We start from the raw sequence: 23,506 nt of genomic DNA on the forward strand, positions 1-23,506 counted from the left end.
ACATGTTGCATCTTGATTATCAGCCGAACTCTCTCTCTCTTTCCATCATTGTTGGGGGGGAGGGGCGAAACACTGCACGAACAGCACACATTTGTTTTTCGACCTAAGCGGATGCCGAAGTTGCGCCAAAAATAAGTTCACGTGTACAGTACTGTACCTTACCGCGGAAGGCGAAGTGCACTATTCAAGACCGTCCCGTCCGACAATGCAAATCACTGCAAAAGCGGCAGGAACGGAAGCACCCAACACGATGAGGAACGGAATCGGAAGGACTCAGCATTCCGCCACCACGATGTCCAGCAGTGTCACAGTCCCAGCACAATCCGTCACCAAGGCAGTGCACATACACTGCAGTCCACGGATGAATGGTGCTGAGCAGCGGCCCTGCCATGGTGATTTACATGTACATGTTTCTGATCCAAAAAATGTATTTCATCATAACTCTGTCGGACCTTGTTGACGAGAGGCGTGCCACCACAATGAAAATTACGAGCAACACATTCGGGAGCTCTCTGAGTCAGGACTCAGCAACACACGGTTAAAGAATGAATTATATCCAATGTGAATTCGGTACGTGTTGCGTTTTGCTCTCTTCAACCAGAAAGGGCCTTACCTTGGCGGTCGTTCAGTTGAATTTTTTTGGTAAGTTTTTGTATTTCGGAAGCCTGTGGTGCTAACGACTCGATAGGAATTACTTAAGTAACGCTACATTACCGGCCGTTTGCAACCGAGGTTGTATTTTTCTCATGAAAGCTATTTCATTGGCGAATCGCTTGATTTGTGGACGGTACCGGCTGGTCTGGGGCTGATACTTTGCCAAACGCAGCTGTATCGACTGCAAAATCAGTTGAACAGAGGGTTTGATATCTTACCCGCAGTTGCAACCAGCCATTTACAAAAGTTAAGTAAGTCGCGCCTCCCTCCGGTTGCATTGAAATATTTCTTCCACAATCGGAAACGCAATTCAAAGCTCAAGTATAATGAAAGGAAGCCGGTACAAGTCAATTCTCTGTGAGCTCATGGCCTTTAGAGCTGATCACAACTTCCCAACTAGCACTGTCTTCAGTCAAGAAGAGCTGCTGGAAATCACACCGGACGACGTCTGCCATTGGATGAATTATCGCGCTTTTGGGGACCGCAGTCCTACGGAAGACGCGAATCCAGTGAACGCCCGGGCATCTACCTTGGAGTACGCTAAGAAAGCGATCTCCTCTTTCATGCCACGACGGACGGTCCCGTGGGATCCTATCCGTAATGAAGGTAACCCAACTCGATCAGAGGCCGTGAACGCAGTGATTAAGAAGGTGAAACGCAGTGAGGTTCGCAGAGAAGGAGTGCAGTCGGCAGCAAGGCGTCCGATCGAGTATGAAGAGTTCCTCAACCTACTCGAACAAGTCATTTCCAGAAACACAAAGGGGGTGCTGAGGTATCTAGTATGTGCAGTGCTCACTATGCAATGGCATCTTCTTGCTCGTATTGACGATATGATGAAGCTGCAGTTTGACAGCTTGTCCTGCAGCATTCAGCACCCAGGTACACTGACTTGCCAACTACGGTGGTCTAAAAACATTTCTGAAGAACGCGACGCACCAAAGCAAATTGTGCTAGGCAGTATGGATCCTCGCGTCTGTGTGCTTCTTAACATCGCTGTTCATGTGGAGATGACCGGAAAGACGTCATTATCATCTTACGTGTTTGGCAATCTACCGGATGGAGATCGCGTCGTCCGCCGCTTCATACAAGAAATCTTCGTTGGATCCACCTTCCACAAGCTGAAGCCAGGCAACCTGGGAACGCACAGCTTGCGAAAAGGTGCAGCTACTTACGGTAGCCGAAGTGGTCTACCTAAGGTCTATGTTAATCGGCGTGGAAGGTGGCGTAAAAGGAAAAGTGTTGTCGATGTGTACATTGACAACGCTCAACCGTATCCAGACGCTGTAGCTGCCGGGGCATTGGCGGGGCCGATTGGTCCTTGTCGCTACGTACTCAAGGACGGTGTACAGACTGTCACTGACGACGTGTTAATTCATCAAGTTGGACCTGTGATTAAAGAGGCTATGGGTGACGAGGTGGCACGTGTACTTGCACTGCCACTTATTTGGGCAAGTTTGGTGCCGCACGGAAGTTTCGATTGCGAAGTCATACCGGCTGCGCTCAAGAAGCGCATTTTGCATGCCTACGTTAATGCTGGAGGAAATCCATCTATAAATGCGGTAGAGCGTGTACCCATCCATGTTGTTGGCGAGGGTGCGCAGCTTCAGCTCGTTGAAGTACGAGAAGACGCTGTCGAAAGCGGTGCTCTCGAACACACTAGCGGGGGCATTAGCGCGGATAGCACGCGTAAGGAGTTCGCGTCAATTCACTCGCAGCTGTTCGGCATGCAGCGCCAGACAGCCAACGTTTTGAACGAGGTTCTTCGGTCGCGCGCTGAAACTCAACGCGACTACCAAAAGCTGTTGGCGGTGGTACGACGTATTGCGCTACAGCCTGTAGCCCGCATGATACAGCCCCGACATACAGTAGCGGCAGCTGCAGATGATGAAGAAGAGTGTGCAGCAGAAGTCTTACACGCAAGGCTGTCTAAGCGACCGAAGGACCTGTACGAGCTTTGGGAGGAGTACCAGTTTGGTTTAAGCGGGTTAAAACCAGCCAAAGATTTCACTGCAGCAGATCGCGGCGCCAACAAATTTGCGTATTCTCGTCGCAAGGTATTCTGGGACGCCGTTGCTACGTTTGTACGCTCGGGGTTCACCAGCGACGTTGCCATTGACAGAAATTACGCGGCCTATGGTCGGCAGCTCTCTGTCACTCGCATCCTTGCCGCCCTTCGCAATGACAAACACCAAGGTGGCCATCCATCTCTCCGTCTGTAGTTACAGCTAATGAAACTCACGAATGCACCTTATTGACCAATGACAGTGCGGTAGCTCGCTCAGTTGCACATTCAGTCGGTATTTATACAGTATTTTACAACTTCCTACCAGTATTTGAGAAATCAATGCACGGCTGGCCTAAAAATCAGCCCTAAAATTAAAGTTTGAGAATGCTGAAGACTGCAAAAATGCAGGATGGATGTCATCGAACAAGCAAGTTAGTTGCCTTCAACTATTCCGGCTCGATTAAAATCGTTCAACTCGGATTCGCAAGGTGCGTCCTCGTCTGCTTTTCGCTCCGAAACGATCGGTCTTTGACGAAAAAGTTGGTTGGACCAGGATTCTAGCAAGTCCACACCGAGCAGACCAGGAGTCGTTGGTCTCAAAGCCACAGCCAATCGTTCAGCGAAGTCTACTTTCATTTACAGTACTATACTGTACTGCTTGTACGTTAACCCTTTTTAAGTGATTCGCTTCGACTTCCTTGACGCGCATCAACGCTCCTCGCCTTGAGCCAATTGACATTTGAGTCTTCGCTTGCTGCTGTCTCAAATCACATCCCACTGCCAGTGTCAAGCTGCTTGCCGACGCCTCGATGACGACGCCACACAACGCGCGACGAGGAAGCGCCCGGCGGTGAGTCGTGAATCCAAGCGCTTCGAGCCAAAAAGGCCAACACGCAGCAGCAGCTGCTGCAACTCGAAAAAAGGCGTCGCACTGCAATGGCATAGACACTGAGAGCGAAGGCGATGTCAAGGCTATTGTCGACCGCAAAAAATTCTAAGCGCAGCGTGTGCAGTGCAGCAAATGGGCCACTGAAACGTCCGACCCTGCCATGACAACTTGACCCATGAGGAAGCGAGAACGCTGCATAACGGCGCACCTGGCGGTGGTACTAGTACACCTTACTGTACCTGTGAGAAAACTTTTCGACGCGAGTTTTTTTTTAAAAAACTCAAATCGAATGTGACAGAATAGAGTTTTAAAAAACAGAAATTGGGCATGATTCACATAAAGCAAAAGCATGCTGGACGACGGACATAGGCCGAGTCATAGGTGATAACGTTATATCGTAACGTCAGACGAGTCGAATAATATGCACATCGCCACTGTATCGGCACTTTTCCAAAATGTAAGGTCACCCGCATCATGACGCTTGAGTCAATTGGCGCTATGCTACAGTGTTCATGCTTGCCAACTGAAAATTTGCATGTAAGAAGGCGCTTTCCCGCCGGTAGCAGTAGCACGGTCAGCCTTCAGCTCCTCGTTCTCAGTGGATAGATGGTCAATATTTCGGGGGCGAGTGCAGCGTCGGCTGTGGGCTGTGGCCCCTCCTCTGCGAGACCAAAAGCAGTGTTGAAGTCGCTTCCTCGATAGCAGACGCGCTGGTTGTCTGCACAGTCAGAAACGAGGCCGTCAACAGAAGCGCCACGGGTGAGAAAATGACCAACGGGGCCTTTCACAGGCGCGCCGCCCGCCATTGAGCCCCAATCCATTCACTCTATCACGGAGGAGCGGCGGCCGTGGGATCGTAAGCCTCGTCTTCTCTCAGCAGCAGCAGCAGCATCGCTCCTCGCAGCGGCGGCAGTGGTCTCTTCACTTGAGAACTGAGCTCGAGAGCGACACGTCTCGAGACGACGTCTCCGAAGCCATAGGTTTGACAAAGGAACCGGGCATCTCCTGCCTCTTACAGCCACTTTACCACGGACGTTGTTACCTCGGCCAAATGGCCGCGCGGTCGCCTCTACAGCAGCGGTCCTCTGAGTCGTCAATCATGGACCGCACACGCACCTCGTCTGGGTCTGGATCAACCCGCGTAGAACTCACACGACGTCTGACAAAGCAAGTATATGTGGGCGCCATGGAGGTGCCGCCCGACGCCGTGGGCATCGATAAACCTGCCCCCGGTCAGCTCACAGTCGCGGTTAAAGTGCGAGCGCTCACGCTCGACTCGGACCGCAACGGCGGCGGCGGGTTGCGCACGTGGCAGGAATGGCGTACGGTTCAGAGACTACTGGCACTCGAGCGCGAGGCCGACAATTACGTGCTTCGGGCGTCATCCGCGCTCAGCAGGAACAGAGTCAACGCCGCCGGTCGCAGCATCTTGGACGGTCGACGCCATATCATCCGCTATTATACGACGAGCGTCGAGAGCGAGTCATTCCGCCTTATTATGGAATACTGTCCAGGCGGTGACCTGCTCTCTCAGTTGATCAGTCGGGGAGCGCTGGGGCCTCAGCCGTCACAACGAGTCTCGCAACAGGAGGCGCGTCGCTGGGTGCTGCAGCTCGCGCGCGGTCTGCGGTACCTGCACGCGAGCGGCATCGCACACCGGGACTTGTGTCCCGAGAATATTCTCATCAGTAGGACGGGCGACGTCAAGATCTGCAACTTCGGTGCTAGCACCACCCGAGCGGCAGAACTCTCGCGCGACCGTGTGGCCGGCAACCTACACTACACCGCGCCCGAAGCCGTGAGCGGCACCTGGTACGACCCCGTTCGTGCCGACATTTGGTCGCTGGGCGCGGTTTTCTTCGTCCTGTTGACGGGATCTCCGCTGCTGCGACTCCCGTTCCCAGAGTGCCGCGGTTTCGAACTCGTCAAGACTGTCGGGTGTCGGGGGGTGCTCAAGTTGTGGAATATGGACCAGCTCTTCTCGGCTGCGACGACGGATCTACTCGCGAAAATGCTCACGGTAGATCCAGCCAAGCGACTGGGAAGCATGAGGGAAGTTTTGGAGCATCCAGCGATGCTGGCGACAGCTCATACTGAGCGTAGTCTCATTGCTGTCTGACAGTGAAAGGAATGGAGGAAGAAGATGAAGCATTTATCTAAAAGAAGAAAAGTGGGGGGATTTAAACAGCGCGGCACCGACCAATTGATAAGAGCGTGTCGCCGAACTGCAAGTTACAAGTTAAAAAATATGTTATACGTCAAGGAATAATAAAATTATATTCAAGACATGATCAGTGTCAGGTGCAGCTATTGTTGGACGTCGATACAATCAGATGCGGTGTGTTAAACGTGTTTAACATGTAGCGGTGTCGAGTTGAGGCAATTCCCCCAAACTATCGTGTACATGTACACACTTCAACAACGCCGGAGAAAGCTGTCTGGGCGATTTGTTGCGTTGCGCGAATTGGATCCATGTCGAAAGCAAATCTGCTACTTCATGCCACGCAGGCACTGCAGCGCCGCTGTCTGTCCAAGATAAAATGCTGGAGAAAGAAGAGCGGTCGCAATAATCTCACCGACTCTTCCTGTGCTTCCAGGCAGCGTTGCGTTCTGGTCATCAACGCCAGTCTTAAGTCAAACTCGTCGCGCTTACGGCCTGCATGAACGCGAATGGCTGATTGCGTCCAAGGACGCCCATTACTAAACGGATTCGCTGACACCGTGACGAACCAGCTTATCCACCTCCAGGCGTGTCCTTGCTGCTCTGCGTCTGGAGAAATCCAGACACAGCGCTCGTCCACCGCAGCGTCAAGACTTTCCAGCAGAGAGATTGTCGTCGCATCTGATGCGCTGACACTTTGTTCTGTCGAAATTCGACGTCTCGACGCGACGGGCTCACCGACGAGTCAGCACGCCAAGGCGAGCGCGTTATGAGCAACAACTGAAATCATTTTCGGTCGCCGGATAGAGAGTACATGTACATCGACTAAGCAACACGACGCTACAGTAACAATGGATTGTCGTCAGCAGCGTCACTTTAAGTTACAGGCTTGCGTACAAGACTGCGCGCATGGTCTTGATCATTACGTTACCCCAGTCACCAATGCCGCCTTCCAGTTCTTGCTGAGCGAGTGGCGAAACAGGGAATTCTGGTGCGTGGATCTTCAAGTAGCCTGCACGCCGCATAGTAACCACTATCTCGTCGTCGTCAAAGGTGGCTTCAGCATCTTGAAGCTCAGTGTACTGCCCTACGGTCGTTTGTTTCTTCTGTCTGCTCGCAGTCATTACTACTCCGCCCGAAATGTCCTTGCGAATGTGTTTGGAGGGCTGGTACTGGTAAAGTTCGTCCTCGTCGACCGAGTCTGAAGCCACAATGGCGCAGGGCTCCCCACCAAAGCGAGGGTCTCCGTTTTCAAAAAACTGCACAAACACCATCGTGTTCGTCTCGGTTGTGATCCCATTGTTGTCGGTTGCTGGGATGCGAGAATTGTACGCCGAGCCTTCCATCATATCGTAATCTTCACGCACAGCAACGTGGCCCAATCGCTCGGAGATGCTGATCTCCATGTTGGTCAAATAAAACCAAATCGCCTCAAACACTTGTCTTAGTGATCGCACACCCGGAAAGTGCACTACGGTACTGCCCAGACAGCAGATATCGCCCTGGTTAGTTTGGAATATCTCGTTCATGTCTTTCCCTTGCCCTTCAGGAGTGTGGCTGCTGCAAGCCATCACGTAGTCGTATGCATTCTTCAGCTTCTCCTCTCGAATAGCCAGAAGTGCAGCTCTGCGCTCGCTCATGTCTTTCTGGAGGCAAATGCGAGTACATAGAGGGTTCGAATACTGCGCTCTCTGCTTTGAAAGCACGATAAAAAGTTAGCGTATGGAATCGAATTGAACAGTGAGCACTGCAAACAACTCACCATGCACTCCCTCATAAGCGACTGAGCGGCAGCAATAACCAATCGCTGTTGTTTTGCTGTGTCAGCCAGCTTCTTCGTCTTGGCTTTGGATTGCTGCAGTCCTGGGTCTGCGAAGAAGGCTGATCCTGCCGGCATCCCGCGAGTCTTGAGCACTGCCACTTGAGCTTCTAGCTGCAGCAATTCGTATTTTAGGCTCTTCTCCTCTTCCTGTAGTAGCATTAAGAAAAATCAGTAACCTCGAGGGCGTCAGCCATGTACAGACTCAAATGCTTACGCGTCCTACCTTGCGGACGAGGTACGAAGGCTTGCGTTTTTTCGCACTCACGTGTTCAGGTGAGTTGCTGCTGTCTGGGAACTCGTCCAGCGAGGGCGAGCCTGAAGACACGCAGAGGTATTGTTGAGATCGACGGTGCGGCATGGTCGCTAATAACAAAAATGAGTAAAAGTCGGCATGAGTTGTCGGAGCGTCATCATTCGGACTAACTGGTAAGGAGTGGTCATAAAATGACTTACGGAAGCATCATCAAGTTCTTTAAAGCATATGTCGCAGATCCCTCATCGCTGACGTAATTGGAACAGTACAGTACAAGTCAAAAAAAAAGAGAGCCGGTAAGAATATAATCTTCCTTCATGGTTTAATCATCGGTTCCAGGCATCATGACCACCACTTCAGTGCCATTGGCTTGCTGTCCTAACTAGTCCGCCGGAAATATCTTAGCGTGTGCGTTCACATCGTCCTCGTCGTAGCCCACGGGTCGCCACCGAATCTCGGATCTCCCCTTTTCGAATAGCTGCGCAAATACGATGGTATTTGACTCCGTCGTGATGCCATTGCTATCGCTCGACAAGATACGTGCGTTGAACGCTACGCCCTCAACCATGTCATAGTCTTCTCGCACCGTAGTCGCTCCGAGATGCTGATCTTTATATTAGTCAGATAGAACCAAAGAGCCTCAAACACTTGATCAAGTGATCTCACACCTGGAAGGCGAATCTTCTCAAGGAATGAATGCCGCCGTTGTCCGACCCGGAAGAGCTGTCTTGGCAAATGCCCTTGGCCCTCAGGAACGTGTCTGCTTCGGGTCATTACATACTCGTAGGCATTACGGAGCTTCTTTGCACGAATGGCGAGCAACGTACTTCTTCGCTCACCCTAGTCCTTTTCCAAGCAGGTTCGCGTGCACAGCGGGTTCGAGGATTGCGTCCTCTGTCCCACATAAGCAGTCAGTAACCATCCACAGACGCCCAGCAAGTCATTATTCTGCTCACCATGCACTCGGTCATATGTGACTGAGCGCCGATCAGCACCGTCGATCAGCACCGTCGACTTGGCTTTAGCTTGTCGCAATCCTGGATCAGAGGCTCCTACGGAGCGTTGAGTACACCACTTGAGCTTTCAACTGTAGAATCTCATCTCTCAGCGTTCGGTAAAATTCAAACACAGTAAGCTGACGTTTTGTGCCGAGATCCATGAAGCGTCAACAAGCACGAACTCGGCTGTTGATGCCGAACCTTCCGGGCGAAATTGCGCTTCTTGGTCGCGGGGTTTTCACTGTTTTCGGTGGGGTAATCGGACGCTTCTGGGCGGCATATCGTGTGTTGTACTATTCCTAGTAGTACAGTATTTCGTACTTCGAAGTATTCGGTAGTGAGGTGATCTGCGGAAGTAGATGAATGATTTTCCACTCAGTTGGTTGGTCTACAGGATTCACTCGCGCAATTATTTTGGCCGAGATTAACGTAGAGTAATGAAGACTCCATATTACGCCCGAGCGTACAAAATTTCACGCATGGCCTTAACCATCACCGTCCCCCAGTCGGCGATCCCGGCTTCAAGCTCTTGCTGTGCCAACGGAGGTACAGGAAACGCAGGACGATGCAGCTTCAGATAACCTGTGCGTCGCATGGTGACGACCATTTCAGTGCTGTCATTTCCTCCGTCTGCTTCTTCGTGTCTTGGCTCGTTGTCTCTACTCGCTGTCATGACAATTGCGCCTGAAATGTCCTTGCGAATGTACTCTGATGACCGTACGGGTACAGCTCGTCCTCGTCGACGCAGTCGGAGGCTACAACGACACATGGTTCGCCCCCAAAGCGAAGATCGTCCTCTCTGATCAGCTGCATGAGCACAATTGTATTCGACTCGGTGGAGATGCCGTTGCTATCACTGGACACGATTCGTGCGTTGTACGCTGACCCCTCGACCATGTCGTAGTCTTCTCTTACCGTATTATGACCCAATGTCTCCGAGATGCTGATCTCCATATTGGTCAAGTAAAAGCACAGCGCTTCAAAGACCTGCTCCAATGACTGGACGCCTGGGAACTTCACCACTGTGTTCCCCACGAAGCAAATGTCGCCTTCGTCGGTCTCATACTGCTCGTTAGAGTCCTGACTATCCGTAGCAAAGCGACTGCGTGCCATGACGTAGTCGTACGCCCCTTTCAGCTTACTCTCTCGCATGGCCATGAGTGTCGCTCTTCGCTCGCCCCAGTTCTTCCCGAGTCGGATACGCGAGTGCAAAGGGTGCAAGTATTGCGTCCTCTGCCCATCAAAACACCGTCAGTACAATCCGCAGCCAATGGTAAAGAGTACTGAGGCTGTTGTCCCGTGCACTCCATTGCCAAAGACTGCGCTGCAGCGACACCCAGCTGCTGGCTCTTGATCGTATTGGACAGCACTTTCCACTTGGCTGTCGACTGCTGTTGTGACGGGTCTGCTGCGATGGCTGCACCGGTGGACACCCCTTTGGTCTTGAGCACGGCAACTTGGGCTTGCAACTCCAGAATTTCGTCCTTCAAAGCCTGCTCCTCTTCCTGTGACTCAAGAGGTACGTGAGCAAGGGAGGGCGATATAAAGCACGGGGATGTGACGCAATTTGCGCACGAGATACGTGGGTTTGCGCTTCTTGACCGTCGACTGGGATGGCGACCGACACGAGGTTGAGTCCTCCGACACCATGCGAAAGTACCGCAGCGTGAGGCTAAACTTTAACTTAGATATCCTACCTCGAAGTACCGGTACATGTAAGTAGAAGAAAAAACTGCTGACAAAATACGTGCCTTCATTCGCCAACCAATTTACCGGTATCGAGAAGTACTTGACGAGTACTACTTCACGTTCTACAGTACCGTGGTAATTAGCAAACAACACCTCTCGGAATGTCGTTATCATCACTTTACCCCAATCTACAATTCCGTCTTCGGGTTCTTGCTGGGCAAACGTCGATAATGAAAACTCTGGGCAGTGAAGTTTGAGTATATCCGAGCGGCGCATAACGACCGCAAGTTCGCTCTTATCCTGTTGCCTGCTGACTGTTAGTACTATTGCACCCGAAATGTCTTTGCGGATACGCTCTGAACCAGAGTCTGATCCATGATACGGATACAGTTCATCTTCATCGACACAATCCGAGGCTACCACTGCACACGGCTCACCTCCAAACCTCGGGTTGCCCTGTGCAAAGAGTTGCGTAAATACGATCGTGTTCGACTCGGTACTGACGTCGTTCTCGTCGCTTGAAATGATACGCGAGTTGAATGCCGATCCCTCGATCACGTCGTAGTCTTCCCGAACTGTAATGTAGCCGAGTTGCTGATTTCCACGTTGTCTACGTAAAGGCAGAGAGCTTCGTACACCTGCTTTAGCGACTCCACGCCTGAAATGGATCTCGACGTTGCCCGAGCAGCAAACGTCCCCGCCGTCGGCCTCAAATTCATCCTGCGATTCCTGATCTCTGCCGTTGACGATGTGCCTGCTGCGGGCCATGACGTAATTGTGTGCATTCTGCAGCTTTGCCTCTCGTGTAGCTATCAGCGTCGCTCTCCTCTCGTTCCAGTCTTTCTGCAGGCAGATCCGCGACCACAGTGGGTGGGGGTGTTGCGTTCTCAGAGAACGCAACACTCCCACCCACTGTGGTCTACAGAACTTCTCTAGGTTCGTCGAAGCAATGCAACACATCAAAAACTACGAAAACACTTAATAAACCTGAAAGCTTCGCACCGCACACTCGAGCATGAGCGATTGTGCCGCAGCCATTTAAAGCTGCCAATTCCTCGCGACTTCACGCAGCGCATTCGACTCGGCCGTGACTTGGTGCACTGAAGCGGCCACCACTGCACTTGTAGGTATCGTCCGTTGGGTCTGAAGGGTAGCAACTTCAACCTCCAATTTCTGTATTTCATCTCTCTCCTCTTCCTTTTAATTGCCAAATGCAGTTGAGTTGTCGAGGGCGTTAATAGCGTCAACACAGACGTCCAGACGACGACGCGCCTTGCGCGTGTGCTTGCGCTTCTTGGCAGCGTGATGCTCGGGCGACTGGCTGCTGTCGATGGAGGCTCTGGACGTGGCCGTCGGAGTACACTGCATCTGCGTGGGTTGACTTGCGTAAAGCGTGACAAACTCTGGAACTCATTAGCAACAATCATTCCTTGCGTGAAAGCACACACACACACACACACACACAAGGTCTATTGTGGTGTTATTTGCTGAGAATGGTCCTGTCTACATGTAGACATCGACATGACTTAGCTCGAGCGGCAGGTCACAAATTGAGACGCAGCGTTTTGCCCACTTGATTCCGACGAGGTTGCTTGGTCACAGTGATGTGAACGGGATGGAACGGCTTCTTTCCGGCGGTGGATGAGATACTGGACTGGGCGTCCTCGTCGTGAGCCGTACCGCTGCCCTTCTGTAGATGAGGATGCTGGTGTGCAGCCGTCGACTCGCTGTGGTTGGAGCAATCCATGCAGCGGCAGTGCGACGTGCAGGCGATGCCGTTCTGGAAACACTCGCAGTATTTCTTCAGACACTTGGACTTCTTGCAGCGACACCCGCGCATCACGACCGCGCTAGATTTCTACAAGCAGATAGAAACGACGTAAGACACGAACATGAATCAGGAAATGCCTGTAGCTGTACCTGCGGCAGGAGGTGAAGGAAGCCTGTGGTGTTCGTATCTTGAGGCAACGACGCGAAGGAGAAGGCGCGCGGATCGTTAGCTAGATAACTCTGGATTGCCTCCACGCGCTCCGTCTGGCTATTGCGTCCGTTCTTGCAGTCGTCGCAGGCGCATCCGGCGTGGCAAAAGCCTCGGGAGCTGAAGCACATGCAGTACATTTTGAGGCAGCCGGTCTTGCACCCACAGCTCGTGGACGAGGATACACTGGACGTTTGGATCTGCTGCGCGTGCCGTAGCAGCAGGCGCTGTCGCTTCTTCTCTTTTGCTTGTTCTAGCTCCTGGTCGAACCGCGCTGGGATCTGCTGCGAGTTCGTTGACCCAGTTGCCGGCAATTTACTGTCCTTAGCACTTGTGTGAATTCTATTGGCGTCCAGGCTAGTCCTGGACTTGGATTCCCCCTGGGTAGAGGCGATTCCTGTCTTAATCCTTTTGCTATGTGGTAAGTGGAACATGTTGGCCGCTTCCAGGTCGGTGAGACATACAGGAAGCGAGGAATCGGAGCCGTAGCGCTTCTCCAACAACGCAAGCATCATGTCCATCCAGGCCAAATTCTCGCTCTCCTGCTCCTCCGACCGACCTCCAGAGCGCGTCGGCATCTTTGCCTCGTTGGCTGCGGCAGCTGCTAAACGTTTGTGCCCTGTTATGGCCCCCTCAGTGGCATCATTTGTCGCTGTAGAAGTCTGTGAAATGGTCGCAGCATGTCCGCGCACTTTCTTAGTTTCTGCTGCGTTTGTGAGTGTGTACGAAGGCGCATTCGACAGCGGGTTTGTTGACGGATTTACTGTTGGTCGAGGTCGGTTGCTGTCGACACTGTGAAGTGCGCGGCGGAGTTTGCGAGCACTTGAGTCTTGCGAGCTTGAGCTTATCGTTCCCTGCGCTTTGGTGGCCGACTTTGACGCGGGTGCGAGCGACTTGATGGATATTGTCGCATCGAAAGGCTCCTGGTTCTCTTGCGCATCTGATGAGCCCAGGGCGAGAGGTCCTCGAGTTGTAGAGACCGAGCGGCGGTCCATGGTCTGCGTGGAACGTCGGAGCTCGGGAACTGATCCACGTACGCTTTGGCGCGACAGACAAATTCAAACTTCCACTTGCCGCGAAAGCGAGGCGAGCTTTGATTGGTGGAAACGTTTTAACAGACCGGTTGGAACCAGTTTTTTTTTCCTAACTGCTCTAATTGACGGAAGTGTACACTTGTCGTCGCTCATGCGACCGCGGAGCCGCGCAGACGTAGCCGCTTCCATGTGTTCTCGCGCACGGCATTCTGCAGCAGGTCGTAGATCTGGTTGCAGCCCTCGGTGGCCACCTCCATGAGGCTCTCGAACAACTCCAGCTGCAGCTTGCACTCCATTTGCAGTAGATTCAGCTTCTGCGTGCGCGGATTCAGCGCAATGATCATCTGCGGGGCGCGCGCCACTTCCTCCGCGTAGTTCAGATCTAACAGCCGCAGTAGCAAACAATCAGAACACACATATAGAAAACTATTAAACCAATGCCCACGCACCGCAGAGCATTGTCTGCTGCAAATATCCGGCTGACGAGGCTACCACGAAGTCATTAAGCGCAATACCTGCATCAATTAGCGCCAAGGTAATGGCATTGATGCTGGCTGGCAGCTCCCCGCCGTCGGCGTGCAGCACCTGCACGAAAATGTCAATCTGAGACCGCGGATACAGCTGTGTCTGAATACAGGCCTCGAAGATCTGCTTGACAGCCAGCGACATCTCGAGTTTCTTGCGGTCGCCACTGCGCTGTGGCTTGCGCTCCGACGTAGCAAAGGCCGCTTGTGTGAACTCGCAGTTGACCGTGGCACGCGGCTGCGTATTGCTAGCAGCGTTGCCCGATCCAGTGCCAACGGCTGCTGCGCCACTGTTCACGGATCCCGCAGCAGCCGTACGCAGCTCGCGGGGTCCGTAGACAACCGCCACTACTTTGGTATTGCCCTGCTCATAGTACGAGGATCCGTCCACGCGCGAGAAAAGCCCAAAGCGCGTACGGATACGGCGCACCTCTTCACTGCGACGACCGTCCACGCGCAGCCCTGCGACGGAGATGAACTCGCCGCTGGCGTTGCCGCCCAGCACGCTTGCGTTGCCTGCCTTGGCCGCCATCTTGCTGGCGTTATTGGCTGGTGTCCGATTGCTTCTACCAGTTGCGGGAGATTTACCGGTTAATTCTCAGAAATATGTGACTTGTGAAATTCTGATTCCTGTGACGTGTGCAATGTCTACTCAGAAGACTCTTCTGGTTATTGCCTCTCCTCTATCGAGGTTCTCGATTCGAGGAGTCTCAGCAACTAACGCATGTTGTGGCCACAGACCCACAGCGCCAGTGCTATTGTGTTGGCAGTTGTCTATCGGAAATAAAATATCAAAGGAAGTATTTCGGTTAGATTGGGAAACGTCGCAGTAGATCCTTGCATCATCCACCTTCTCGATGGTAGCAACCTCTACCTCATCGGCAGCGAACGGGGCGTCCCAATCGAGTGGACATTCGTCGACTATCGATTTGCACATCGACAAGGGCGATCTATCGGAAGACGTGTGGACGGAGCACGGTTTTGGGATTCCAACGGGGACTTTGGAACTGGTGGAAGTGCAGAGAAGAGAATGGAGATGTCCGATGGAACTCCCGCTGCCCCCTCCATCGTCTATAGATGCTCCGATTCTTCAGGAGTTTTCACGGCCGTGGAGAGCCCTACGCCTTCCGATCCCCACTGCTTCAGGATATGAAACAAAAGCTGGTAAGTTTGTTTCTTGTGAATGTGGCAAATTGGATCTAAACTCTCTAAAATCGACCAGACCACTCGTTGATGAAAAACTACGAGCCTCAATACACACCGGGTGAACCTACTTTTGCGTCAGAGATACGCGCATCGTCTCTTCTGGAGCCTCGTGTGGCAGTACCGGAAGCGCAAGCTTTTCTGATCACGCCGCGTCTTCGCGTTACGCTCGGCACGGTCAGTTCTCTCGAAACTTTGAGTTCTTCTGCGTATTCAACAAACTTATTTATCATTTTTTGTAGATTGAGCCTCTCGTGTGCAGGTTGGTAGTATACGACATGTCATTAGGCTGTCGAGCCACCGAGGAATTCTGTTTCCGGATACCTGGCCCAATGCTGGACAAGGTAGACAGCCCGATCCCTCCTGCAGCGCTGATGTATGTGCTTCCAACACTGCAGATGCAGAATCTGTACTTGGTTCTCAAAGTGAGCAAGGTCTTGGCTGGCGACGGAGATATCGCAGCCGCCCCATACTGCACCCCTGACAAATTTGTTTCGCCATCGGAGCAGAAAAAGTTGGTCGACAAGGCTGCAGATTGCGGGGTACGTCTCGGCCGATTCCAACAGCCATTTGCGTGGGGAACGATACCGTTAAGCAAAGGGACCAAGCGACCAATGACGCTCTACAGACAGCGCGGTTGTATACCGGAGGAGCAGCGAGTTTCTTTGATTTCAGACGTCATTCGCGGCATTCTAAAGTGAGTAGTTATCTTACTAGAATCCGCGCTTGACACAGAGCTCACGCTGCGTTTATTCTTTGTTATGTCAAGAGATAAGGTGATTCCTGCTTCATGCGAGTTCGACGTAGACGATATTCCAGCGGAGGAACTAGCCGACGCAAAGTTTAAAAGCCCGAAAGCCTCGTCACCACCGCCGCGATTGGAAATTGCCGATCCCTTCTCCGAGCGGACTCCCGACAACAGAGAGAGCGGCACCTCTGAGCAGATAGGAGGCAGAGTTCGTTACTGTCGTGAAGTTCAGCCCTTTTGTACTTCGTCCTTGGTTCCAAAGTTTGGACTGGTGGGTTCAGGTCCGGTGGCTGTCTCGTATGTGAACACGCTGTACGTGTACCCGCTTCAGATCGAGAGGTGCCAGTATCGCAACATTGCTATTCGAGTCCAGCTGCTGCGAAGAGAAGTCGACGCAGTTCGTGGCGTGGAGGAGTTGGATGAAGCTGTTCTTCGAGCGGTTTATCGAGCCAATAACCAGGTCGATCGCTCGGCGTACGCGCTTGTGGGGTACCACCAGAAGAACCCACAGTTTGACGATGAGATCAAGATTTGTCTTCCAGAATGCTTGACAAAGATGCATCATCTACTCTTCACGTTTTATCACGTCCATTGCAAGAAACTGCAGCCCAATCAGCCGCAGCAGGAGATTTTCGGGTACGCGGTAGTACCAATTCTCGGAAAAGATGGCACCATTTTGCAGGATGGCAAGTACACTCTGACCGTGACTCCTGCTCCTGCGTCTTCCAAGCCGTTGGGAACAGCAAGCGGACTGTCGACATCTCCCGGATACGTCGCTGCTGCACGCGTTGCCCCTCTGGATAACAACAAAATGGCGTTTAGTTGTCGTGGTCGCGTAGTGTCCTCGATTCACAGCCAAGACAGCGCCGTAGCAGCGTTTCTACGTCCATTTCATGAAAGTCCGCGCTCAGACGCAGACAGCGATGAAGACGCCATCGTCAACCGCTTGATGGGTCTCAGTCAGAGCAGTGCGCTCAATGTACGCTACTTTTTCTTCACGATCGTCAAGTTCGTACTCGGATATCTACGACATGGGACTTCAATTGTGCGGTGGTCTGCGTTCCGCACACTGCTTGCCATCATGGAGAAGGCCACTTGGAACCCCCGAGGATCGTTGAAAGTTCACGAGATGAACCGAGTACTCCACGATTTCGTCCACATTGTCTTCGACGAGAAGTGTATCGACGATCCCACTACGCCCCAGTCCCCATCTGCCAAGTCTCCATCTAACAGTGAACGCAAGTCTGTCTTTGGAGCGCTGCTGGAAACGTGGCTGAATGTCTTGAATAACAAGGCTTCAATCGAGGAGAACGTCGAGACGAAGCGAATGTCTCTGACGTACTCGAACGTCCTTCTGCAGCTCATCTTGAAGTCTATGGCGATGCACTTGCTGGATCAGCGGGATACGGCGGCCAGTGATGCTGCAAAGTCGCTTCCTCTGACGCTTGCCAAGAAGGACGAGGTGATGGTTGAACGCGTGCTGGAACAACTGATCGCGTGTGCGGGTGACACGTCAAATGGACTGCTACTCCAGAAGGAAGTAAACCGCAGTGTGGCGTACTTCTGCCGTGGAGTATTTCTCGTGGTGAATAGTATTTTCCCCGCTCGAGTGCTCGATCGGTACGTGAAGTGGGTCGACGTTGAGGGAGATGCCAACAGTCTTCGCCATATCTGGTTCCCTTTTCTTCATATCTTGGTGGACTTTGAGTTCTTCCCCACCGTAAATGGGGCAGCGGGAGGGAATCCTGGGAAAACACGAGCGTGGCTCGCCAAGGCTGTCTCCGAGAAGCTCTTGGTCATTATCGACACCCAGAAAGAGCAGAAAATTAGAGTTGATGCGGTGCGATTGCTACGCAGGATGTTCGCAGCGCAGGCGTATAATCCTCGGTTTCAGAGCCCAGAGCATCAAGAGAGGATCGCTCTCCTGTACTATCCTCTGTTTCCAAGACTCGCTCGGTTCACGACGCCAGGAAAATTCTTAGCAAGTAGTCCATGTAGCCCTTCGGTGTCGAGTGAAGCCAAATCCCAACTTGATCTCCAGAAAGAGACGATGGCATGTGTAGGCCACCTCCTCTGTAGTGTGTCGAGTTCACAGCTACCCTATTTCTTCCGGCCACTCGATGGAGTATCGACGCAAGTCCACGAACCGCACTTAGAATTCACAGACCAGCTTGCCTTTTATCACCGCGTAGTTGGGCAGGTAAGTCGCCATCGTTTTCCTACCTAAAATATTCTGTCTATCCTCCTTTCCAGCTGACGCCTCTAAAATCTTTTCGTAAAACAGAAATTCATAAGTGCTTTCCAAACGCTTGATAAAAACAATGAAGCGTGGGACTGCAAGAACGAGAAGACCGGTGATGGCTCTCAAGCAGTGATGGACCACCATACGCTGTACAACGAAGCAAGAGTTCACGCCAATCTGGCACTGATTCAGCGCATGCTCGACACCTTTCTGGTTACGGGGTCAACAAAGTCCGTTGGAGGAGAGCTTTGGCATCACCTTCTCTCGCCTGACTTGGGTACATCTGAAAGCGAAACAGGACTGTCTCTGCTAGAGCACCATCTCGCGCATCGCCGCAGCAGTCATCGTCGAACAGGAGGAATGGATTCCCCGGTCCTTTTATCGCCCAAATCCAATCCAACGGACAGTTTCAACGATGCATCCCAGAACGCCGCGGACGGGGGTACAGCGCACCGATCGCTCCCACGGAACTGGAGCAAGCAATACGCGAATCAACAGCGACGAAGCGTTACTAGTGCTGGGCTTGAAGAGAAAGTAGCATCCGCGCCTACGATTCAAACGCAGGAAGTAGCCGCTGGTGGGCGGCATGCCGAAGAAATTGCCGCTCTGCAACAAGTGATCGCCTCTACCGCACTTCGAGTCATCCAGACCGCTGTAGACCAATATGAGACCGTCATCCGACTGCTTGAAGTGGCGCGTACGCCCCGTCTCGGTTGTGAGATGACTGTCGATACATCTCTGAAGGGTGTTTGCACTAACCAGGCGTTCGTTCTTCTCGGCTACATCACGGAATTGTTGTTTCAATTACTGCAACAAACGAGTAGTATCAGCGCATTAGCTGGTGAGCTGGAACCCGACAAAGACGAGTGCCAGACTCAAGACGATGACTGTGCTGGAGATGACACCAAATCGTGTTTCGTGATCGCCGTGCTGCAGTACTTGCAGACGTTCGTGTGGCGTTTCTCCGCGGCTTTGTTTGCCGCCCGCATCCCAGGACTCCCACTCGCTCATGACCAGAGTCGGATCCAGTTGATCGCATCGATCGCAGCCACGGCAAAGAGCTTCAGTCTTAGACGTCACGCCGCCATGCTGCTGAGCCAGTTACTAGCCGTGTGCTACGAGCAAACTGGGAGTTTTCTTCTGGTAAAGGCACCGATTCTCAAGGTGTTCACCACGGTATTCTTCCCGACACTCAGTAAGCCATCAGCTTTGACAGTCGCCAGTAGCTCTTTGAGAGATCTCCTGGATGAAATGCGAGCGTTCGCCACAATTTCCCGAGACAAATTTTTATCGTTTCCGTCGAGCTTCCACGTCCAGTACATGGAGCTGCTCAACGATCTCACGAGCAAAGTTCACGCGTACGAGCGTTGGCGCAGCGCATTCGAGGATTCCAGCGGAGTTCACGACTTTGAAGAGATCGAAGAAGGAATCGACCGCGTCGTTCAGGACATTTCTCCGCATTGGCTGCTAGAGGAGAAGCTCGTTTGGTTGAACGCCTTGCTGCGTCTTCACTTGCGTCGAGAGAGTTTCGCTGAGGCGCTTTGCTGCAAAGTGGCAGCCGTTGAGTGTGTACAGCGAACAGGTCTCGGGGACGATTCTTCCAACATCTTGTACCTAGGTCGTGTTCAGCAATGGATCATTCGCGAGCTCTTCATCGCTCGTGTCTACGCTGCGCGAGCCGACTGGATCGAGAAGGAGTTGTCGATTTGTGAACTTCTGTTGGGGTGTTTGAAACAACAGCGGCGATTTAAGGAGTACCAGGAGATGCTCCGATGCATTGACGTGTTAATCGGACGCCTAGCGGAGAGACAGGAAAGCAACGGAGTTCAGCAAAACAGCTCGACCTTTGCCTTCTATCGCGTACGCTACGCTGGCGGTTGCGTGCCAGCTTTGATCTCCACGGACGAGTTCATCTACAAACGGAGTAAGTTCGTGTCGCTCGGCGAGTTCGTAGGCGAGATGAAAGCGATGCTTCGTGCCAAATACCCGCAGTGCGAACGGATAGACGTCGTTCCGGAGCCAAAGCCACTGACTGGGGGAGATAGCAACCCCCACGTCATTTTCCTGCGCGTCACTACAGTGGTGGAAGCGCTTGCAATTGATTTGTCCCGACTGAAGACGACACAACCGCGGAGTTTCAACTGGCGAGTGGCGTTCAAGTTTGCGGTTCCCTTCACACACGGCAGCTCGACGTCGTACGGCAAAACGGCTGAGCAGATGAAGCGCATCACGTTCCTGTCAGTAGAGCGGACTTTCCCATGTCGACTGAATCGACAGCGAGTGCGGCTGCGTCTTGAAGAGATACGATGCCCCATCGAGAACTCCATCGACGACATTCAGAAACGGTGTGCTCTGCTGCGAGCTGAGATCGACAAGGAGAATGTGGGCAAGACGGACTTGAAGACCTTGACGCTGGTGCTCAAAGGCAGCGTCGACACGCATGTACACGGAGGCATTCCAGAAGTTCTCGACTCGTTTCTTGCCGGTAATCCAGCGCAACTCGTGAGCGCTGAAGGACGCTACATGAGCAGCCACGAGAGTTTGCAGAAACGCCACGAACTCGCCAACCTCCTCGTCGACTTTGCTCAGCTATGCTGGCAGTGTCTCGTCATCAGTCGAGAGGCGTTCCGTCGCTCCAGCCAGCCCAGTCAGCACGTGTCTGCTCCTCCCACTGCCTTCCACACTCAACTGCTCCCACACCACTTTGATCTCCACCAACCTGACGCAGCAAACGACAATTTCCTGCCTCCACTACTGGACACCAACATTCCCTTCGCTAGAACCTTTGTCGACGCCGCTTGTTCACCTCAAGAGACCGAGCTGGCGCCCTCCGTTCTCGTCGAAGTTTCTCCTCTACAGACCGAGTTCGAACGCAGCTTCGCGTCACTTGTGGACCAGCTCACGTCCAAAGTCCCTTTCACCTACAAGAACGCAGCAAAGCTCTCTCGTCTCCGATTCAGCCTCCCCAGTCCCTCTCCAGCCCCCGTAGCTCCTCTACCTGACAGCATTCACTAATCAGCACACATAGTATACACAAATTAAAGGGAGCCCCACCCGTTCTTGACTTGTTAGTGTTTCTAATGTCTAGCTGGGTCTACTTGCCACCTCCAAAGCAGCATCTCCTTAGCCTGGTTGATCTTCGTGGCCCAGGAACGTAGAGCCGCCCGTGTCCGGGTGGTTTAGGATCAGAAGCTTGCGGTGCGCGTTGCGGATTCGCTCCTCGGACGCGCTCTCACGCACGCCCAGAATGAGTGCGGCCTCACGTCGCGTCATTGTCTCCTCAAAGGGGCCGTCGTAAAAGTTCCGGTACTTCCAGGAGCTCACCTTCTCGCTCTTGGGGCGGTTCTTGTAGGCTTCCCACACCTGCAGCACGTACTTGGCGCTCAGAGCGGCCCCAGCCACGCCCAGGCCAGCAATCAGAATCGAGTTCTCTCGCTGTGGAGACGCGTGGAAGGCGCGAAGAGCCAGCGACTGCGTCGGAAGAGGAGAATTCTGGCGGTCACGAGAGCTGGGGGCGCCGACGGGCAGTTGCCACGTCTGCACGGAGCGGGATGAGCGCGCGAGTCGTCGGACGAGTGCCATTTGACTAGGCTTGACTTGCTGTGTGCCGCCAAAGTTGATAGGGTTAATTCGTACCTAAAGAGAGAATTGAGACACACCAAATAAGCATAATTTAGGGTCTTCAACGCTCTACATGTAGCTAGCGGCGAGTAGCAACTGGAAACAGGGTTGAAAGTGCTTGGAGCGGCGGAACTTTGGCAGCGTGTCTCGCTCCAGCATCTTGGTGATCGATAGTTGGGCTGGCGCGAACAACGTGCGCGTGGGTTTGTCCAGGTTGCTCTCGATCACTCGGATGAGCGTGCTATCCAGATTCACCTGGAGCTTAGCTCGCCCGCAAATGTATTTTCGATATATTTTCTGGGCTCGTAGCTTGAGATAACTGCGGTGGGGGATGTCCTTAAACTCGTTGCAGTCCATCCAGAAGTAAATACTCTCCGTGCAGAAGCTTGCCAGTAGCACAATGAACAGTTCATAAGGGGTGAGAATCACGCGGTTCGTTCCTGTATGCAGCAGACGTACATTTCTTCGGAGAAGAACAGGAACATTGCACGAGTGTCTGGGTTCTCGAGGATCATACTTATCGTCACATCGGCCTCAGTTAGCGCGCCATGCGACGCTCTGTCGTCCACGTCTCCTCCACCTTGCGGCATCGAGTAGCGTCCAGCGTCCGTTGAATTCTGGATTGAGTTACGGTTCACACCAGCGAGCCTCCTGTCCGACGCCCCGCCAATTGTGGCTAGTTGAGCTGCTCGCAGTTGCTGAGGTGTGATACGAATCCCGTGGTAGATCTCGCTTTGCTGGAATTTAGGGAATAACGTGGTGGCGAAGAAGCTGAGAATCTGCTCTTGGGCCTTATTAAACATGGCCGGACTGGAGCTAGTTAAACTGCTTTGCAGGTCTGTGTGAATTATTGGCGAAGAAAAGGGCACAAACTCACGGGATTGCGGGTCACAGAACCGGTTGAACAGCTTTCTCGCCTGTCGAGCGAGGTAGTCGGAAGTCGGGAACTGCTGGAATGTGGCGATCTCGAAGAAGAAATACAACTCGTTTGCGCACTGCTCACGCTCCAAGAACCGTCGGAAGTACTTGCGAAGTAGCTCGAGCTCCAAGAACTCACGTAGAGATAGTTTAGAGACTTCGAGAAAGCCGACGCTACTAGAATTGCTGGTCGTGTGTTCCTCTCCGTCGTGTGAAATTCCTGGATGTGGTGACGCAGGTGACGCGGCGATCTGATCCAGCATTTCCTGATACAGCGAACTGTTGCGGAATTTCGGTAAGTCACGTGTTTCCCATTGCCGAAGGACCAGGCGCTGCGCATCTGAGAACGTGGCTTCCGTCGGGGTCGCCAGCTTCCAGAGGATATCTCGTCGAGTCTCAACCGGCATCTCCAGCTCCAACCTCGCTCCACGACGAACGTACTTGTCAAATATCCGTCGCGCGCGCATTTGAATGTACTGCTGCTGACTATGGGGGAGACGTTGGAACTCACACACTTCTTTGTAGAAGAACAGTGTGTTCTCGTCCCCCTGCTCTCGCAAAAAGTCTCGAAACGAATGCACACCCGCACCTTCCAGAATCTCAGCGAGGGCGATCGATCGGGCGGTCCCACCACCATCACTACTTGTCGCCACAGCTGTAGCTACGGCTGTAGTTACGGCTGTGGGTATGGCAGGAATACTGTCATCGATGGATGGGCCTTGCAGTTCTAGGGCTTTGTCTTCAACGCCACGGCTCTGCTTACCATT

At 52.8% G+C, this 23,506-nt stretch overlaps 9 protein-coding genes across 9 annotated transcripts; 4 read left to right on the forward strand and 5 right to left on the reverse strand.

Annotated features, from left to right (window-relative positions):
- Positions 1-980: 980 nt before the first annotated feature.
- On the forward strand, positions 981-2,873 carry PITG_15602 (uncharacterized protein; the record flags this gene model as incomplete). Its single annotated transcript, XM_002897694.1, has 3 exons — positions 981-1,260; positions 1,609-2,465; positions 2,586-2,873. The coding sequence occupies 3 exons, from the start codon at positions 981-983 to the stop codon at positions 2,871-2,873; spliced, it is 1,425 nt and encodes a 474-aa protein (XP_002897740.1).
- A 1,774-nt stretch (positions 2,874-4,647) lies between these two features.
- On the forward strand, positions 4,648-5,667 carry PITG_15603 (uncharacterized protein; the record flags this gene model as incomplete). Its single annotated transcript, XM_002897695.1, has 1 exon — positions 4,648-5,667. One exon carries the CDS (start codon positions 4,648-4,650, stop codon positions 5,665-5,667), a length of 1,020 nt encoding a protein of 339 aa, XP_002897741.1.
- Positions 5,668-6,590: 923 nt separating this feature from the next.
- Positions 6,591-7,115, reverse strand: PITG_15604 (uncharacterized protein; the record flags this gene model as incomplete). The annotated part of the gene is made up of 2 exons (XM_002897696.1): positions 6,591-6,746; positions 6,837-7,115. 2 exons carry the CDS (start codon positions 7,113-7,115, stop codon positions 6,591-6,593), a joined length of 435 nt encoding a protein of 144 aa, XP_002897742.1.
- Positions 7,116-9,233: 2,118 nt separating this feature from the next.
- Positions 9,234-10,449, reverse strand: PITG_15605 (uncharacterized protein; the record flags this gene model as incomplete). The annotated part of the gene is made up of 2 exons (XM_002897697.1): positions 9,234-9,396; positions 9,510-10,449. The coding sequence occupies 2 exons, from the start codon at positions 9,734-9,736 to the stop codon at positions 9,234-9,236; spliced, it is 390 nt and encodes a 129-aa protein (XP_002897743.1).
- A 1,222-nt stretch (positions 10,450-11,671) lies between these two features.
- Positions 11,672-14,550, reverse strand: PITG_15606 (exosome complex exonuclease RRP41-like protein; the record flags this gene model as incomplete). Its single annotated transcript, XM_002897698.1, has 5 exons — positions 11,672-11,852; positions 12,019-12,329; positions 12,392-13,447; positions 13,687-13,865; positions 13,933-14,550. 5 exons carry the CDS (start codon positions 14,537-14,539, stop codon positions 11,672-11,674), a joined length of 2,334 nt encoding a protein of 777 aa, XP_002897744.1.
- Positions 14,551-15,050: 500 nt separating this feature from the next.
- Positions 15,051-17,947, forward strand: PITG_15607 (uncharacterized protein; the record flags this gene model as incomplete). The annotated part of the gene is made up of 5 exons (XM_002897699.1): positions 15,051-15,171; positions 15,230-15,387; positions 15,453-15,907; positions 16,139-17,884; positions 17,929-17,947. 5 exons carry the CDS (start codon positions 15,051-15,053, stop codon positions 17,945-17,947), a joined length of 2,499 nt encoding a protein of 832 aa, XP_002897745.1.
- Positions 17,948-19,451: 1,504 nt separating this feature from the next.
- On the forward strand, positions 19,452-20,727 carry PITG_15608 (uncharacterized protein; the record flags this gene model as incomplete). Its single annotated transcript, XM_002897700.1, has 2 exons — positions 19,452-20,663; positions 20,716-20,727. 2 exons carry the CDS (start codon positions 19,452-19,454, stop codon positions 20,725-20,727), a joined length of 1,224 nt encoding a protein of 407 aa, XP_002897746.1.
- Positions 20,728-21,238: 511 nt separating this feature from the next.
- PITG_15609 (uncharacterized protein) lies at positions 21,239-21,782 on the reverse strand (the record flags this gene model as incomplete). The annotated part of the gene is made up of 1 exon (XM_002897701.1): positions 21,239-21,782. One exon carries the CDS (start codon positions 21,780-21,782, stop codon positions 21,324-21,326), a length of 459 nt encoding a protein of 152 aa, XP_002897747.1.
- Positions 21,783-21,890: 108 nt separating this feature from the next.
- PITG_15610 (uncharacterized protein) lies at positions 21,891-23,445 on the reverse strand (the record flags this gene model as incomplete). Its single annotated transcript, XM_002897702.1, has 4 exons — positions 21,891-22,206; positions 22,281-22,377; positions 22,453-23,338; positions 23,440-23,445. The coding sequence occupies 4 exons, from the start codon at positions 23,443-23,445 to the stop codon at positions 21,891-21,893; spliced, it is 1,305 nt and encodes a 434-aa protein (XP_002897748.1).
- Positions 23,446-23,506: the final 61 nt, after the last annotated feature.

The sequence above is a fragment of the Phytophthora infestans genome, genomic scaffold (assembly GCF_000142945.1).
Source record: "Phytophthora infestans T30-4 supercont1.42 genomic scaffold, whole genome shotgun sequence".
Lineage (NCBI taxonomy): Eukaryota > Oomycota > Peronosporomycetes > Peronosporales > Peronosporaceae > Phytophthora > Phytophthora infestans.